The sequence below is a fragment of the Stegostoma tigrinum genome, chromosome 13 (assembly GCF_030684315.1).
Source record: "Stegostoma tigrinum isolate sSteTig4 chromosome 13, sSteTig4.hap1, whole genome shotgun sequence".
Lineage (NCBI taxonomy): Eukaryota > Metazoa > Chordata > Chondrichthyes > Orectolobiformes > Stegostomatidae > Stegostoma > Stegostoma tigrinum.
This window is the reverse complement of record NC_081366.1, coordinates 21,824,467-21,843,520: the sequence shown is the minus strand read 5'-3', so window position 1 is coordinate 21,843,520 and position 19,054 is coordinate 21,824,467. Positions and strand designations below refer to the sequence as shown.

At 41.5% G+C, this 19,054-nt stretch overlaps 1 protein-coding gene across 3 annotated transcripts in view; it reads right to left on the bottom strand.

The window, feature by feature from the left end:
* The window catches only part of rars1 (arginyl-tRNA synthetase 1), a 46,726-nt gene that overhangs the window by 11,178 nt on the left and 16,494 nt on the right, over positions 1-19,054 (bottom strand). For all 3 annotated transcript variants that reach the window (XM_048543216.2, XM_048543217.2, XM_059650605.1), the window contains 5 exons: positions 15,044-15,164; positions 11,224-11,353; positions 4,505-4,609; positions 3,936-4,114; positions 1,637-1,746 (listed from right to left, as the gene is read on the bottom strand). In XM_048543216.2, coding sequence (XP_048399173.1) covers positions 1,637-1,746; positions 3,936-4,114; positions 4,505-4,609; positions 11,224-11,353; positions 15,044-15,164 — 645 coding nt within the window. The remainder of the gene's footprint in view (positions 1-1,636; positions 1,747-3,935; positions 4,115-4,504; positions 4,610-11,223; positions 11,354-15,043; positions 15,165-19,054) is intronic.

Genomic DNA, 19,054 nt, shown 5'->3' with positions numbered 1-19,054 from the left:
AATAAATATGTGGTGGACCGCTGTTGGGAAGGAATGCAGTGAATTATTGATAGCCATGCTTTAGAGATTTAAACACTTTTCTAATTCTGCCATAACAAGATGTAGAGCTGGATGAACACAGCAGACCAAGCAATATCAGAGGAGCAGGAAAACTGAAGTTTTGGGACGAGACCCTTTTTCAGAAATGGGGGAGGGGAAGGGGATTCTGAAATAAATAGGGAGAGAGGGGGAGGCGAATAGAAGACGGATAAAGGAGAAGATACATGGAGAGGAGATAGACAGGTCAAAGAGGTGGGGTTGGAGCCAGTAAAGGTGATTGTAGGTGGGGAGTTAGGGAGGGGATAGATCAGTCCAGGGAGAACAGACAGGTCAAGGAGGCGGGATGAGGTTAGTGGATAGAAGATGGGGGTGGGGCTTGAGGTTTGAGGAGTGGATAGGTGGCAGGACAGGTTAGGGAGGTGGGGACGAGCTGGGCTGGTTTCAGGATGTGGTCAGGGAAGGGAGATTTTGAAGCTTGTGAAGTCCATATTGATACCCTTGGGCTGCAGGGTTCCCAAGTGAAATATGAGATGCTGTTCCTGCAGCTTTCGGGTGGCATCATTGCAGCTCTCCCTAACTCCCCACCTACATTCACCCTTACTGGCTCCAACCCCAACTCTTTGACCTGTCTGTCTCCTCTCTACCTATCTTCTCCTTTACCCATCTTCTATCTGCCTCCCTCTCTGTCCCTATTTATTTCAGAATCCCCTTCCCCTCCCTATTTCTGAAGAAGGGTCTCAACCCAAATCGTCAGCTTTCCTGCTCCTCTGATGCTGCTTGGATTGCTGTGTTCATCCAGCTCTACATCTTGTTATCTCAGATTCTCCAGCATCGGCAGTTTCTACTATCTCTAATTTTGCCATGCAAGTTCTCCCAATTCCCAACAATGCTACTCAATTTTCTTAAATAACAGCTTTCTTTTTGAGAAGCTTTGGCATAGTTGGTTAAAGTGCTTGCTTGTAAACAAGAGATCCTAGGTTCAAATCTGAGCAGTATCTCACGTAACAGTAGTCCAATTAACCTAACAACCAGGGGCTCCATGGTAGTGTCCATCCCCCAAAATGAGAGACTAAGGTTGAGTAGGAAAAAACAACAAAAGTAATCTTGAGTCAGATACTTTACAGGCTTTTAAGCAACTCTTGGACAGGCACAAGGAGGGTAGTAAAATGTAGGGTATGCAGGATAGACTGATCTTAGTCCGATAATAGGTCAGCTCAACATCGTGGACCGAAGGGCTTGTACTGTGCTGTACTGTTCTATACTCATGTCCTTCTGTACCAATATGGATTTCTCAACTTTCTTCTGCAGTCGCCAGATCTGTTGCCTTCCTGAGTGATAGCCATTTGCCCTAAATTTCACACTGTGGGTCCTGGTTTGCAATGGGTTAAATCCAGTCCTCGTTAAACACTTCTCCCAGGAGAATTTAACCTCAGGTTTGAGAAATGAAAGGATAGCGTGTTACCTCAGCACAATTTCTTCAAAGGTCCAAAAACACTTAAAAATGTTAGCAAGATTCACTGTTTTCAAAGAATCATGATTCAAAATTTAAAGGATTATGTGCCAGATAACCATGGAAATGGGAATTAAGAGCACTTACTTATCTTCACCTAAGACCACACCAAATCCAGCGTGTTCCACTCTGATCTTTTCGGGATCATACCAGCCAATCATCTGGGCTGCGGCAAATATAGTCTGAAAATGGACACTCTGGAGTGGAAGTAAAAACAAGCAATTTATAAAATTTATAGAATAGTAATTCTTGGCAACAACTTGAAGCTCAGCTCTCCGCATTCTCACACAGCAGAATGGAAGTTATGATTTGATATTGGAACAATTGGGCTATTGGAGGAGCTACTTATAATATTTGACTAAGAATTTTACACAGCCATTCAAATGTAATTTAATACTCCCCATTTACTTCGTTCACTAGCAATTTACCTTAATTTCACAAAACTTGGAAGATTTGTACATTGAGAAGGACAGTGTGGAAATCCAAAGAGACATTGACAAGTTGTTGGAGTGGGCTGAGAGGTGGCAGATGAGGTTCAGTGCAGAGAAATGTGAGGTGATACATTTTGGTAGGGAGAACATTGAAATACAATACAAAATAGGGAGTTTACAAAAAGACCATAAGAAATGGAAACATCTGTAGCTGTTTGTCCCTTCAAGGGACAATGGCTCCACCATTCAACAGAATCATGGCTGATTCATCATTCCTCCTGTCCACTTTCCTGCCTTTTCTCTGTAACCCTTGATTCTGTGACTGATCAAGAATCTATTGATCTCAGACATAAAGATACACAGGTACTCTGGTCCCACAACTCTCTGTGGCAAGGAGTTCCAAAGACACAGAAGAGATTCCTCTTTGTTTCAGTCTTAACCTGGCACCTCATTATTCTGAGACTGTGTCCTCTGGTCCTGGACTCTTCTATGTGGGGAATTATTCAGCATTTACCCTGTCAAGCCCCCTAAGACCCCTATACGTTTCAAATTCATAGTTCAATTATAAAGAGGGTGCAAGAGCAGAGGGATCTGGGTGCATATGTGCACAGATCACTGAAGAGTGGTGGTACAAGCGGAAAGAGCAGATTATAAAGTATATAGTGTTCCCAAGTATCTGCTGCCTTTTACCTTCGAGAAGGAAGTAATTATGGGTTTGGAAGGTGCTGTCTAAGAATCTTTGGTGAATTTCCACACTGCATCTTGTAGATAGTACACAGAGGCACTATGGTTAGCAGTGCTGCCTCACAGCACCAGGGACCTGCGTTAAATGTCTTGAATGACTGTTTGTGTGGAGTTTGCACGCTCTGGCTGCGTCTGTGTAAATTTTTGCCGGGTGCTCCACTTTCCAACTGCAGTAAAAGATGTGCAGGTAGATTTGTAGATGTGGCCACGCTAGGTTGCCTGCAGTGTCCAGGGATGTAATGTCGATCTAAAGGACTGCTTTGTCCTGGATGGGGTCAAGCTCCTTGAGTGTTGTTGCACCCATCAGGTAATTGGGACTATTCCATCATATGCCTGACTTGTGCCTTGTAGATCGTGGACAGGTACTGTGGAGTCAGGAGTTGAGTTACTTGCCAGAGTATTCCAAGTCTCTGACGTGCACTTATATCAACTGTGTTTATGTGGCAAGTCTATTTAAGTTTCTGGTCAATTAGTAATGTCAAAAATGTTGACAGTGGGGGATGGTACACAACTGAATTTCAAAGAGTGATGATTAGATTGTCTCTGAATGGAGATGTTCATTGCCTGGCACTTGTGTAGCACAAATGTTACTTGCCACTTATCACCCAAGCTAAGTATTGTCCAGATCATAGAAAAGTTCAGCAGGTTTGGCAGCATCCATGAAGAGAAATCAGAGTTAACATTTCAGGTCCAGTTCTGACGAAGGGTCACCAGACCCAAAACATTAATTCTGATTTCTCTTCATAGATGCTGCCAGACCTTCTGACCTTTTCCAGCAACTTTTGATTTACAGCATCCACAGTTTGTTCAGTTTTTATTGTCCAGATCTTGTTGCATTTGCCAAAACAGCTATACAGGCTGTGTCATTAAGAACATTTGATGCTGATATAGAAAGATTTTTAATGAGCTAGGGAATCAACAGTTACCTTATGAGGAAAAAGCAGGAAAGTAGGGCTGAAGATTATCAGAACAACCATGACCTCAAAAATAGGTAGCAGATGTGATGGGTTAGATAGCCTATTTCTGCTCCTACATCTTAAGCTCACTTAGTAATCCATCAACGTGACAGTCAATAACAATCTGCAGATTTACTTCTGAAGTAACCAAGTTGAAATCCGAAATGAGTAGATGAAATCAACTTCAAAACACTTCTTAGTTTCAATATGTAGGAAGGATAAAACAGTAACAGTGTGCCTCAGAATCAAACTCACCTGCCCGTTATCCACAACGTAGATAATCATATCAGCTTTCTCATCAAAAATCCTCTGTCGCAGAGCTGCTAAGTCAGAGGTGTCATATGTGTAGCCTCCATCTGATTTTTCTATTGTCAGTGGCAGTGAACATCCTGGTGGAAAAACAATCTTTCGGCCTTCATCGAGTTGGGTCATACCTGTCAGACAAATCATGTCATCTGGTTTTCGTCATTGGTATGGCAATGATACAAAACAGACCTTGAGTGGTATAATTATTTCCTCACGTAATTGTAAAATAATTAAACTGTGGAATGGTTCATTATTCCTATCGTTACAGCTAGATTTAATTACATTCCATCTTACCTTATTTTATTTTACTTAATTAAAAAATATATAGATTTTAGAAAAACAGAACAGCAAATTTCAGTTAATGCCAGGAACGAGTTAATATTTGGACCGTGAAAATCTAAGTTTCGAAAGCAGTGATAGATTCAGAAAGTTGTGTACTTAATGAGAAAGATTTAAAAATAATTTTTATTTAGTTAAATAGGAGCTGCAGCATTACCACATTCCAGTCTCATTTTTACCTTTCTCCTCAAACAATTTAACAACGTCAACCATCATATCTTGATAGTATGATTCTCCCCTTTCAATCAGCTTTATATCCAGGCAGTCATAAATTTTCTGGAATTCTGGAAAAACAATTTACAAAATTAAGACAAGGGCTAATAGCTGTTGCTGAAAAATACTCGAACTGGGAAAACAATTGGTGTTGACCAAAAAGAAGACAACACCTATATCAGTGAGGAATGCAGAAAGTAGTGTTCCAGGGAAATAAATAAATCTGAAAACTTCTATCTTTATTAAGTACCTCAGAGCCCAGATTAGCTCAAAGTAAGCATTTCAACAATCTGTAAACTTTCCTCTCACAACACAATTGAAGAACTACACCGTTATAACAAAGGGGAACTATACAGTAATAAATCAAACTACAGTCTGAGGAAGTATCTGGATGCAATGAACTCTGCAAGCTCCTACTACTTAACCAGGCAATAATTCCCACCAAAAGCACCATTAAAGACTTTCAAGACTAGACATAATCACACTAATGTACAAAAAATTACTCTTAGCTCACCCTATGGGACCTTATAAACCTACAAAATATTGGCAACCAGGCTCGTCTCAAGTGGCAGAGATAGTAGGAACTGCAGATGCCGGAGAATCTGAGATAACAGGGTTTAGAGCTGAATGAACCCAGCAGACCAAGCAGCATCATAGAAGCAGGAGAGCTAACGTTTCGGGCCTAGACCCTTCTTCAGAAATGGTGAAGACCCGAAACGTCAGCTCTCCTGCTCCTGGGCCTGCTGTGTTCATCCAGCTCTCCACCTTGTGGTCTCAAGTGGCCATGTTCTTGAGAAGGGCATTGAGTTTTATTTCAAAGAGAATAGAGTAGAAAAATAAGGAAGTCTTATTAAAATTACCCAAGGCAGTAATCAGATCACATCTGCAATATTGTGGACAGTTTGGCCCCTCACACAACACCAAGTTATAGTCCAACAGGCTTCTTTGAAATCACAAGCTTTCACAGCGCTGCTCCTTCATCAGGGCACCTCTACATCATCATGGTCCCCTTATCTAAAGTGAGATATACTGGCATTGGAGGCAGTCCGGAAAAGGTACACTAGTTTGATCCAAAGTATGGAGGGACTGGGGGTTCAGTATGGGGGCTGTAGAAATTGGGTTGTTAAGTACATTCAAATTTGAGAGAATTTTAATCCATAAGGCGATTAACACTTATGAAGAAAGGGCAGGAAAGTGGAGTTAAGGATTATCAGAGCAGACATGATCTCAAATATATGGCACAGCAGAGTCAATGGGCTGAATGGCCTACTTTGGCTCCTATGTCTAAAAGTATGGGAAGCACGTAACTGCTCTAGAGAGACAGAACAGTTTTATAAGAATGCCGTGGTCTTGAAAACTGCCGATTTAAGGGAAGACTGCATGGGCAGTGGCGGTGTTGTTTTCCTTAGCAGATAGGTGCCTGTCAGGTGACTTTGAAGTATACAAAATGAGGTGTGACTTAGTTACAGTGGACAGCGAAGACTTGCTTACCCTAGAGAAGAGGTCAATTACTGGGGGCACAGATTTAAAGAGATTGCTGAAAGATTAAAGGGTATGAGGAGGAACATTTTCACCCACAGTGGTGTATCTGGAGTTTGCTGCCTGGTTTGGCGGTTGAGGTAGAAATCCTCAACTCATTTAAAGGGAACTTGGATATGCAGTTGAGGTGCTGTAACCTGCAAGACTACAGGCCAGGTGTTGGGAATAGAATAGGTTGCTAGTTTATTTAACCCCTACAGACATGATAGACTGAATGGCCTCTCTCTAAGATGTATCTTTTCAGTGGTCCAGTGGTTCCCTCCTGTTCCACAGGGTGGACACATCATAAAGTTCCACCTTCATATCTATGAGGCATAAACAAGAATTATAAAAAGTAGAACACTCTTTTGCCCTGAATGTACTTACAAATTCTCTTCAGAGTTAAGGAGAAACCATAGAGATTCCATAGATACATTAAAGGCAGAAGAGTAACTAGGGAGAGAATAGGACCCCTGAAAGATCAACTTGGCTGTCTAGATATAGAACCACAGGAGAAGGGTGAGGTACGAAACAAATATTTTGCGTCAGTATTTAATGAAGAGAAGGACCTGGAAGCTAGGGAATTTGGGGAAATAAAGAGTGATTCTTGAAAGGAGATCATATTACAGAATGTTAAAACACATAAACGTAGATAAATCCCTGGGACTTGATCAGGTGTTTTGCAAACATTTGAGAGAAGCTAAGGAAGAGATTGCTGGGCCCCTTCCTGAGATATCTGCATCATTGACAGCCATGGGTGAGGTGCCGGAAGACTGGATGTTGGTTGACGTGGAGCCATTATTCAAGAAAGGCTGGCAGGAAAAGTCAGGGTACTATAGACTAGTGAGCCTTATTTCAGTGGTGGACAAGTTGTTGGAGAGGATTCTGAGACAGGGTTTATATGTATTAGGAAAGGCAAGGACTGATTATGGTTAGTCAACATGGCTTTGTGCATGGGAAATTGTGTCTGACTAACTTGATTGAGTTTTTTGAAGAGGTGACAAAGAAGGTTGATGAAGGCAGAACGGCAGACACTGTCTAAATAGATTTTAGCAAAGCATTCAACAAGGTTTCGCACAGCCTAGCTAGGGAGGTTAGATTACATGGGATCCAAACACAGTTAGCCAACTGGATACAAAGTTGACTTGAAGGTAGATCATGGTAGGGGGTTGCTTTTCGAACTGGAGGCCTGTGGCCAGTTGTGAGCCACAGGGATCGGTGCTGGGTCCGCTGCTGTTCATCATTTATGTAAACGATTTGGATGTGAATATAGGAGATGTATAATGGATAGTGTAGAAGATTATCTCAGAATACAAAGGGATATTGATCAGACAATAGGCCGAGGAGTGGCAGATGGAGTTTGATTTAGATAAATGTGAGGTGTTGCATTTTGCTAAGACAAACCAGGACAGGACTTATACAGCTAATTGTAAGGCCCGGGGAGAGCGGCCAAACAGAGGGATGCAGATACACAGTTCGTTGAAAGGTGAGATTCAGGTAGACAGGGTGGTGAGAAGGTATTTGACATGCTTATCTTCACTGGTCAGAACACTGAGTATAAGAACTGGGATATCATATCGTGGCTGTACAGGATACTGGTGCAGCTTTTCAAATACTGCATATAAGGGGAGAGGCCATTCTAGACTTGGTGCTCGGAAACGAGCCGGGGCAGGTATCAGATCTTGTGGTGGGAGAGCATTTTGGTGATAGTGACCATAACACTCTCTCATTCTACATAGCTATGGAGAAGGAGAGGATTAGGCAGAATGGGAGGATATTTAATTGGGGAAGAGGAAACTATGATGCGATTAGACACGAGTTAGGAAGCATGGACTGGGAGCAGTTGTTCCATGGTAAGGGAACTATAGACATGTGGAGATGGTTTAAGGAACAGTTGTTGGGAGTGATGAGTAAATATGTCCCTCTGAGACAGGCAAGACGGGGTAAGATAAAGGAACCTTGGATGACGAGAGCGGTGGAGCTTCTAGTGAAAAGGAAGAAGGTAGCTTACATAAGGTGGAGGAAGCTAGGGTCAAGTTCAGCTAGAGAGGATTACATGCAGGCAAGGAAGGAGCTCAAAAATGGTCTGAGGAGAGCCAGGAGGGGGCACGAGAAAGGCTTGGCAGAAGGAATCCGGGAAAACACAAAGGCATTTTACACTTACGTGAGGAATAAGAGAATGGTCAAAGAAAGAGTAGGGCCGATCAGGGATAGCATAGGGAACTTGTGTGTGGAGCCTGAGGAGGTAGGGGAAGCCCTAAATGAGTTTTTTGCTTCTGTCTTTACGAAAGAAACGACCTGTGTAGTGAATGAAACCTTTGAAGAGCAGGTGTGCATGCTGGAATGGATAGAGATAGAGGAAGCTGATGTACTGAAAATTTTGTCAAACATTAAGATTGACAAGTCGCCAGGCCCGGATCAGATTTGTCCTCGGCTGCTTTGGGAAGCGAGAAATGCAATTGCTTCGCCACTTGCGAAGATCTTTGCATCCTCGCTCTCCACTGGAGTCGTACCTGAGGACTGGAGAGAGGCAAATGTAATTCCTCTCTTCAAGAAAGGAAATAGGGAAATCCCCGGCAATTATAGACCGGTAAGTCTCACGTCTGTCGTCTGCAAGGTGTTAGAAAGGATTCTGAGGGATAAGATTTATGACCATCTGGAAGAGCATGGCTTGATCAAATACAGTCAACACGGCTTTGTGAGGGGTAGGTCATGCCTTACAAACCTTATCGAGTTTTTTGAGGATGTGACTAGTAAGGTTGATGAGGGTCAAGCTGTGGATGTGGTGTATATGGACTTCAGTAAGGCATTTGATAAGGTTCCCCATGGAAGGCTCATTCAGAAGGTCAGGAGGAATGGGATACAGGGGAACTTAGCTGCTTGGATACAGAATTGGCTGGCCAACAGAAGACAGCGAGTGGTAGTAGAAGGAAAATATTCTGCCTGGAAGTCAGTGGTGAGTGGGGTTCCACAGGGCTCTGTCCTTGGGCCTCTACTGTTTGTAATTTTTATTAATGACTTGGACGAGGGAATTGAAGGATGGGTCAGCAAGTTTGCAGACGACACAAAGGTCGGAGGTGTCGTTGACAGTGTAGAGGGCTGTTGTAGGCTGCAGCGGGACATTGACAGGATGCAGAGATGGGCTGAGAGGTGGCAGATGGAGTTCAACCTGGATAAATGCGAGGTGATGCATTTTGGAAGGTCGAATTTGAAAGCTGAGTACAGGATTAAGGATAGGATTCTTGGCAGCGTGGAGGAACAGAGGGATCTTGGTGTGCAGATACATAGATCCCTTAAAATGGCCACCCAAGTGGACAGGGTTGTTAAGAAAGCATATGGTGTTTTGGCTTTCATTAACAGGGGGATTGAGTTTAAGAGTCGTGAGATCTTGTTGCAGCTCTATAAAACTTTGGTTAGACCGCACTTGGAATACTGCGTCCAGTTCTGGGCGCCCTATTATAGGAAAGATGTGGATGCTTTGGAGAGGGTTCAGAGGAGGTTTACCAGGATGCTGCCTGGACTGGAGGGCTTATCTTATGAAGAGAGGTTGACTGAGCTCGGTCTCTTTTCATTGGAGAAAAGGAGGAGGAGAGGGGACCTAATTGAGGTATACAAGATAATGAGAGGCATAGATAGAGTCGATAGCCAGAGACTATTTCCCAGGGCAGAAATGGCTAGCACGAGGGGTCATAGTTTTAAGCTGGTTGGTGGAAAGTATAGAGGGGATGTCAGAGGCAGGTTCTTTACGCAGAGAGTTGTGAGAACATGGAATGCGTTGCCAGCAGCAGTTGTGGAAGCAAGGTCATTGGGGTCATTTAAGAGACTGCTGGACATGCATATGGTCACAGAAATTTGAGGGTGCATCCATGAGGATCAATGGTCGGCACAACATTGTGGGCTGAAGGGCCTGTTCTGTGCTGTACTGTTCTATGTTCTATGTTCTATAATCCTCGTCAGCCTTTCACAGGAAAGATAGTGTTAAACTTGAGAAGATGCAGCAAAGATTTACAAAGATAATGTGAGCACCAGGAGGGTTTGCGTTATAGGGAGAGGCTGAACAGGCTGGAGCTTTTTTCCCTGGCGTGTCGGAGGCTGAGGGGTGACCTTATGGAGGTTTATAAAATCATGAGGGACACAGACTGGGTGACTAGCCAAGGTCTTAGTCCTAGGGTGGAGGAGTCCAAAACTAGAAGGCCTAGGTTTAAGATAAGATGGGAAGGATTTTAAAAAGACTTGGAGGGTAACCTTTTCAAGCAGAGGGTGGTGTATGTATGGAACAAGCTGCCAGAGGAAGTGGTGGAGGTTGGTACAATCATAACATTTAAAAAGCATCTGAGTGAGTACATGAGTAGGAAGAGTTTAGAGGGATACAGGCCAAATGCTAGCAAATGGGACTCAGTCAAATTGGGATGTCTGGCCAGTAAAGACAGGTTGGATTGAAGGTGATAATGGGAACAGCAGATGCTGGAGAATCCAAGATAATAAAATGTGAGGCTGGATGAACACAGCAGGCCCAGCAGCATCTCAGGAGCACAAAAGCTGACGTTTCGGGCCTAGACCCTTCCTTCTGCGCTGTTTGAATCTATTACATCTTTAACAAATCAACTGACCTAATGCATTATTATATAAACACTACGTGGGAAACTTCATGATAAGAAAAACAGGAGGCAGACACTATTTTTGACAAATACTACTGCAGGAATATAGGAAAAGGTCATTCAGCTCCTCAAGTCTTTTTCCATCATTAAGCTGTCATGTGGAAGTGCCAGTATTGGACTGGAGTGGTCAAGGTCAGAAGTCACACGACACCAGGTTATAGTCCAACAGGCTAATTTGAAATCACAAGCTTTCAGAGTGCTGCTCCTTCATCAGGCAAAGTGAGAACAGCGCTCCGAAAGCTTATGATTTCAAACAAATCTGTTGGCCTTTAACCTGATGTCATGTGACTTCTGACCCATCATTAAGCTGAATTATGGCTAATGAGTACCTAACTCATTTATCAGGATCTGATCCACATACTTTGATTCCTCTGAGCTGAAATGAAGTATGGCCTTGAAATTTACATCTGTCAAGTTACACATTTCCTCTAATAGTCCACAAAGGTTTGAGTTTTGCATTTTTTGCCAATTCCAGACTAAATCTTTTCCTGTCTTTATTTCTGGCTTACCCTTCCGAGAAACATCACAGATCAGATTCCAAGCCTTAATAATTTCTGGATTGTGGCTCTGCAGTTGTACTACACACTCATACGCCCGCTTCTTAAAGGCTTCCTCTTCATCAAATCTCTTTTTGGATTCCTGTAGACATAGAACAGTTGTTGAGAATTTCAAGCATCAGTAAACAGGGTAGAGAAGCAGTTTACTGGATTAAGATCCAGGTTGAACAGGTTGTCTTATCAGGAAAGGGTGTGTTTGCTTGCTTGTTTGCTGTGCTTGCTTCCTCAGCAGTTCAGGAGATTGGGCAATAGATTGACTGAAGTATATAAGATTCTGCATGGGCTTGACAAGTTGGCTGTAGAAATGATGCTTCCTCTTGCAGGTGAGTCCAGAACTTGGGGGCATTGTTTAAAAATTAGAGGTTTCCATTTTAGGACAAAGATGAGAAGAATTTTTTTTCTCCTGAGGGTTGTGCAAATTTGGAATTCTGCCTCAGAAGATGGAGTAGGTGGGACCACTGAATATTTTTAAGGTGCAGGTAAATTGATTCCATTGTCTAACCAGCATCTGTGGTTATCAAGGGGTAGGCAGGAATGTGTAATTCAAAATACAAACAGTATAGCTAGGATCTGATTCCACAGCACAACAGATTCAAACTGCTAACTGATTTACTTCTGACCCAAGTCTGCATGCTTGTTTGACAGGAATACTCAAATCCTGGCTATAATAAAGCAGTCATCTTAAACAAAAAATCCTGACATTGAATTAAGCAGTAGATATCTAGTGGGGTAGGAGTGAAAAGCAGATGAGTTAAGTTATGAAAAGTTCAGTTTTGCAACATTGCACAGAACTGTTGTTAAATCCCACCTGAAGTATGGTGAACAATTCCGGGCTGCATATTACATAAAAGTTATACTGCCATTGGAGTACCATTTACCAGAATGAATCTAAAACTGAGAACTTAGATCTATCGGGCAAAACGGAACAGATTGCAATATGGAAATATTTACGATCATGGGAGGTTCAGTAAGGTAGGCAGAGAAATGTTTCTAATCACAGGCAAAACCAAAACCAAGGGTTATAAATATGAGACAGCTCATTATAAATACAATAGAAGATTCAGGGGGGAAAAAAAACCTCTTTAGAGAGTGAGTGGTTAGACGGTGGAATATGCTACCATAGGAAGTGTGGCAAGAGCTGGATAAACATATAGAGGATAAAGGAACAGGTTATGTTGACAGGTTTAATTAGGTGGGATGCGAGGAGACTCGTACATAGAAAAACAGAGTCATGGGCCACATGAATTAAATAGCCTGTTTCTGTATTGTATATTGTATGCAATGTAATTCTGTGAATATTACGCAGTATCATTTGCCAATAATAGAAAATTAACTTCTAGCAATCTGCAGTCAGCATACCGCAAACAATCTTTCAGCAAAGACAGCAGGGTGCAACATTTCAATGGTGCATTCTAGCTCAGCAATGTCTTGACAATCATCTCAAGAAGACATATTCCACTCAGCTTAAACTAAACAGGGTACAACATTTAAATATATACATTTAGATTGCTTCATATAATGTGTGAGTGACAGTGACTACAATCGAAATCTCATCTTATAATTTTGATGATAAACTGTTTCACAAATCATGGTTGCTGAGTGAGCTTATTTTCATATACTTAATTCAACACAAGCATCATTCTCCATTTAAAGTGCAAAACTATCTGCATTAAAGTAATTAAACAATGCATGATGGAGCACGATGCTTCACTGCAGATAAAATTTACTTTAAATTCTTTAATGAATACTTTAAAGATCTACATTTGTTTCAGGATACAATATGGGTCCGAATGCACTGTTTGGACATATGGTAGACACAGGGGTTCAATTAAGGCATTCAAGACAAAATGAGATGATTACGTAAAGAGAAACAATGTGCAAGGGTACGGATAAAAGGCAGGAGAATGGTATGAAGTCACAATGCTTTTCTGTGCTGCTGGCACAGACATGATGGGTTGAACAACCAGCTTCTATACTGTAAAATTGTTATACAAGATTACATTTAGCCAAAGCAGTCAGTCAAAAAATTAGTCTCTTTTTTCTCATTCCTACTCAGCATATCATGCCAGAAAAGACAGGTGTAATTTAATTTTCTACTTCATTCTTTATTCTTTCACAGCATGACTTTCACTAGCTAGGACCAGCATTTGTTGCCATCTCTAACTGGCCTTGAAAAAGATGATAATCTAAACTAGGACTCTGGAGGGAAAGTAAGGAAGGTCACTGTGTAAGAAATTGAAAATTGTACAACTAAGCTACAGCATAATAAAGGTTAAATTTATAAATGCTATTGCAAAAAGCTGCCTTGCAGGAGTGATCAAGCAGCAGATATGGAAGTACATGCCAAATAAACTATTGCTCAGATCTTATAGGATGAATCAAGAGATGGCTGGCACGAGGGGACATAGCTTTAAATTGAGGGGTGATAGATATAGGACAGATGTTAGAGGTAGGTTCTTTACTCAGATAGTAAGGGCTTGGAATGCCCTGCCTGCAACAGTAGCAGACTCGCCAAGTTTAAAGGGCATTTAAATGGGCACTGGATAAGCACATGGATGATAATGGAATAGTGTAGGTTAGATGGGCTTCAGTTTGGTTTCACAGGTCGGCGCAACATCAAGGGCCGAAGGGCCTGTACTGCACTGTAATGTTCCATGTTCTAAAATGTATTGACAGATACTGGCGGTGTCAGGGAGGATCAAGTAAAAATGTATAAAAGCATGAATAAAGGTTTTGCTGCAGAGCTCTCAACTTGTAGTTTACATATAAAGGACAAAATAAAATCAGATATTTGAAAAGACTGCAGCCTCACTTCTTAGGAGCCCAACAGTCACCCTTACTTCCATCCCCAGAGGATTCTTCTAAACCTTTTGGGTGGAATAACAGGCAATTATCAAATTTTTCACGAAGTCTTGGTCTAGTACCTGTCTATAAATTACAAGCATCTGACCGGTCTATAAAGCCAAATCACATTTTCCTGTGTGTTTTGCCTTGGTTAAATTTATACTTAAATCTAAATAACCCACAAAGTCGTCATATATTAGATGTACCAGTCTCAAAACAACACTCACTGTGAATCAGTTTCTAGATCATTGAAAACTGCTTGACTGGATTTAATGCTCCTCTTCCATATGTCAACTACATTGTATCATTGAAACCCCACCTTAAAGTTCCAACACATGGAAATAAAAGGGCAATCAATGCATAGGGATATCAATCTCCAGGTTCTCATCTAATGCTCACACATCATTCACTTTTGGACATATAATACAGATCCTTCAATATCACTGGGTCAAAAGCCTAAAACACTCTACCTAATATCATTGTGGTGACACCTCCACAATACAGCATGCAGCAGTCCAAAGCATCATCTCTCCAATAGCTTCTCAAGGGCAGATCAGGATTGGAAATAAATGATGGATTTGCTAGCTTTTATTTTTTTAAGCAGTCCAAGAATATGGCAAGAGAAAGCAAGAGGTTGAAGCAATTTAAACATTGCAACTGAAAATACTAGGTCGTAGCAGCATTCATTATTTCACATGCGAAAGACATTCAAAGAAGAAATATCACAAAATGGAAGCCTTGCATGGAAAAAGCAAACAGAAATTGGAGAAAAAAGAAAATGAAAATGAATTTCATTTCTATAGCTGAATAATGGCATAGGTGGTCAACTACTGTAACATTGCTACAACGTTCCATTTACTTGGTCAAGCTCAGGCGTACAAATGGGCAAGCAATGTAAGCAGCATGCACAACATCAGATGCAACTTACTTTATAGAAGGCCTGAAGATCTCCAATCGGGGGGGAAACAAACAGGTAATCTGGAAACTTATCCTGCAAGTGTGCAATCAACATACCAAACTGTGTCCCCCAGTCACCAACATGATTTAGCCTGAAATTAACAAAGATGCAATATAAAAAGGGTGATAATATGAAATTGCATTACAAAAGCGTCACAAAATCTTTCCATAATGATCATTCATATCCTTGGCTAGTGAAGTGGAAAACAGAAGAGCACTGCATTCATTTCGGCATTGCTAGCACCCTTTCACATTGGAAATGGGGTCGCATCATATCGTTTTTGCTGATGGCTGAAAAGATTAATTGATGAGATGCAGGTTCTGCCACAGGCTACTGATCATGTTGGTGGACCATGTAGACAGGGAAAGGATGTCACCATTTTCTGCTGTCATGAGCTAGCATTTCCCAGGTGCAAGAATCAATGTTTGCAGCTTCAATGGGTAGGTGACATCTCTTATACATGAGCCAATGAAGTTCTTCTGCTTGATGAGTGCCAAAATAATTGAGGTTTCTCCAAATAAGAGGTGCTACTAAAGGTACCTAAACGGGTCCTAGCAATGCAAAACATTCGATATTCTATCCTTTTTATGGGATATAGGGAAAATTCATTATTCCCGTCCTACTGCTGACCCTTCTTTTATCTAGTTTTCCAGCACACCATTGCCACTGTTGGTGCCACCTTCTGGTCTCATTATGAAAAATTTCACCAACTTTATTTCCAACTTCAATCCTCCTTTCACGATCGCCTGCTCCATCTCTGATTCTTTCCCTCCTCAACTTATCTAACTCTTATTTCTGCAGATAGGCTACTAACTTATTACAAATGCACACACTCCTACAACTTGTAAGGATTGCATGCCGATCTAAGTCATACTGTCTCTATCCAAATATTCTAATGGTGCAAGCTTCCATAGTAGCACTTCTTGGCCTTAACCACAGATTTCTAACTAGCATGGCTGACAAGGTCCTCAACCAAGTCCAATTCATTTTTCATATCTCTGCTCTTTTTCCTTTCCCTGTCTCCAAGAACCATGATAGCGGGTCCCTTGTTGTCAACTTCCCTCTGCCAGCCTCTACAATCAATGGATCATCTTCTGCCATTTTTACCAGATCCAGTGTGATACCACTACAAAGCACATATTCTACTGCCCTCCCTTTTCACCATTCCCTCTGTGGCATACTGGTCCGCTGCAGTCACCCAGAATATTCTACAGACTACATGCATGACTCCAAGCCCCCCTGTCATTTAATATTTTAATTTTCTACCTTGCTTCCCTTTTGACCTCTATCCAGGATCTGCTGTGGCTTTCAAAGCTCAATGTAAGCTTAAGGCACAGAGCCTCTTCTTTCGCTTCAACAGACCCTCAGTACTCAATGTACAGTTGAACACATTTAGATCATAACCTCTGCCTCTGGTGTCCTGTGTTACTTTTTTTGGATTTCTTTCTTTCTTGATCAGATTTTCTATATTTACAATTTGTGAGATTTGATTTGATTTGATTTTTTTATTGTCACAAATACCAAGATTCAGTGAAAAGTATTGCTTTGTGTACTGTCTTGACAAATTATACCCTACATATGTCCATCAGGGTAATAGAACAGAATGCAGCATAGTGCTACAGCTGCAGAGAAAGGTCAACTCTAATATATGTGAGATCCATTCATAAGTCTGATAACAGCAGAGATGATGATGTTCTTGAATCTGTTGGTACGTGTTTTCAAGCTTTTGAATCTACTGACCAATGGAAGAGGGTGAGAGATAGTATAATGGAGATGGGTGGGGTCTTTAAGTTGGTTGCTTTCCCGAGGCAGCGGGAAGCACAGACAAAATCAACGAAGGAAGGCTAATTTTGATAATGGACTGGGCTGTGCTCATGGCTCTCTAACTTCTTGTGGTCTCAGACAAAGCAATTGCCATTCCAAGCTTGTGCTTTCTACAGCACATCTATAAAGATTGGTAAGAATTACTGTGGACATGCTGATTTTCCTTAGTCTTCTGAGTAATTAGGGGCAAAGGTGCGTGCATGCAATTGCTGAAAACTGTCGTGTTGTCTTTCAGGACAGCTTTAAATCACTCACTTATGAGCTCCTGAGAAAACTGGCCACAGGAGCCAGAATTTTGAACTTCAGACACACCAGATGATGTTGCATGTGTTTCATGTGGTGGCCAATAGTAGCTGCTTTTTCCATGCCTGTATCTGCTATACATCATGAACCAAAGGTTGTAGAATGAGTTACATTTATTCATTGTGGTCTTAATGTGATCAAGAGTAAAGATGTGATTACACGATGACCATGGTTTTATTGATGGGAGAACAAGTTAGGGCAAAAGGGAAAAAAAAAAATTAGCAGGTGGAAGCTTAATGTGTGAAAACATGATCTCATCTACTTTGGCAGGAAACAGAAGAACAATATACTATTTAAAGAGATTGTAGAACTCTTGGTACAGAGGGATGAGGATAGCCTGGTACATGGATCACAAAAAAGTTAGTATGCAAACGCAAGTGATTAGAAAGCCAAATGGAACATTTCTATTTAATGGGTTCGGGGATTGAATATAAAAATCAGACAGCTTTACAGCTGCTCAACTGAGCCACGGTAAAAGCAGGTCTATAGTATGTGGTACAGTTCGGATGATCTTATCTGGAAAGGAATTTAATTGTTAGAATCAGTTCAGATAAGATTCACTCAACTCACTCTGGGCTGAAGGGCTTACCTTATGAAGGGTGAATAAATTGGGTCTATGCCGATTGAAGTTTAGAAGAGGTGAGGCTATGAAATATATGAAATCCAGAGGGGGAATTGATACGTTGGATACTGGGAAAATCCATCGACACTTCCTCACTGCGGCAGAAAGGCTGCCAACTTCTTCAAATATCCGTCCCACCCTGGCAATATCCTCTTCCAACCTCTTCCGTCAGGGAAAAGATACAGAAGCTAGACCACACAAACCAACAGGTTCAAGAACAGCTTCTTCAACTTCCCTGCTGTCATGAGACTGCTAAATGGACTTTTCTGATTTCAAATCCAATGTTGATCTTGCTTTTGTGCATCTCCTGTGCAGGCATAACCCTGTATGCCTCACTATGTCTAAACCCTCTATGATTGGAATCTCCTTGTATGTTATGAACTGTCTGTACCGCTCACAAAACTTTTCACTGTACTCAGGTATGTGAGACATTAAATCAAACTAGAACTAGTGGACACAGTTTTAAAATAAAAAAAATGAACATTTTATTTCAGACAGTTATTAACATTCAGACTCAGCTCTGCGCCAAACAGCCAGTTTGCAGTTCCTCCAAGGTTCTACATACCCTGATTCACATGTTGACGTAGTTACTTCCGGTTTTGGAAGTCAATGCCATGCACAGACCTTGAAACTCCACACACCAGGGAACAAAAAAAGAAAGAGTGTGCTGATGGCTATCAGTCTTGAGAATGCTCTTCTTCACAAAGCAGTAGAGGCTGTATCACTGAATTAATTTATGGCTCTGTTAAATAGTTTGCTTTATAGACAAGGGAAGCAGGAATATGGGCAGACATGATGGAATTAACACCTTAACCAGGTGAGCCACAACCTCATTGAATCTCTTCTTCTCACAAATCCTTTGTTCCTAAGTAGTCAAGGAAGAGACATTCTTTTTGGTAGCTGAATTCCAATGTGAGTGACCAGCGGGCCTCATCAACTTGGAGAAATTCTCAGATCAAGCTGTGCTGCAGTGCTTTACTTTAGTTTTGACAGACTGTAGAGCCTGCTGTCTGACCCAGTATGCAGATTTGCAGGGTTGGCAAAAGTCAACCAAAATAGTGGTTGGAACACAACTCTGTTTCACTTCAATCTTCACCCTGAAACTGATGGAAGTGGAACCATTAAACTCTACATTGCAGTGCATGTTGTCGAGTGTATAGCTGAGACTGAGCAGTTTTAGGAGATAGTCAATCCTAAATCTCAGAGACTTTCCCTGCTGGGCATGCTGAATA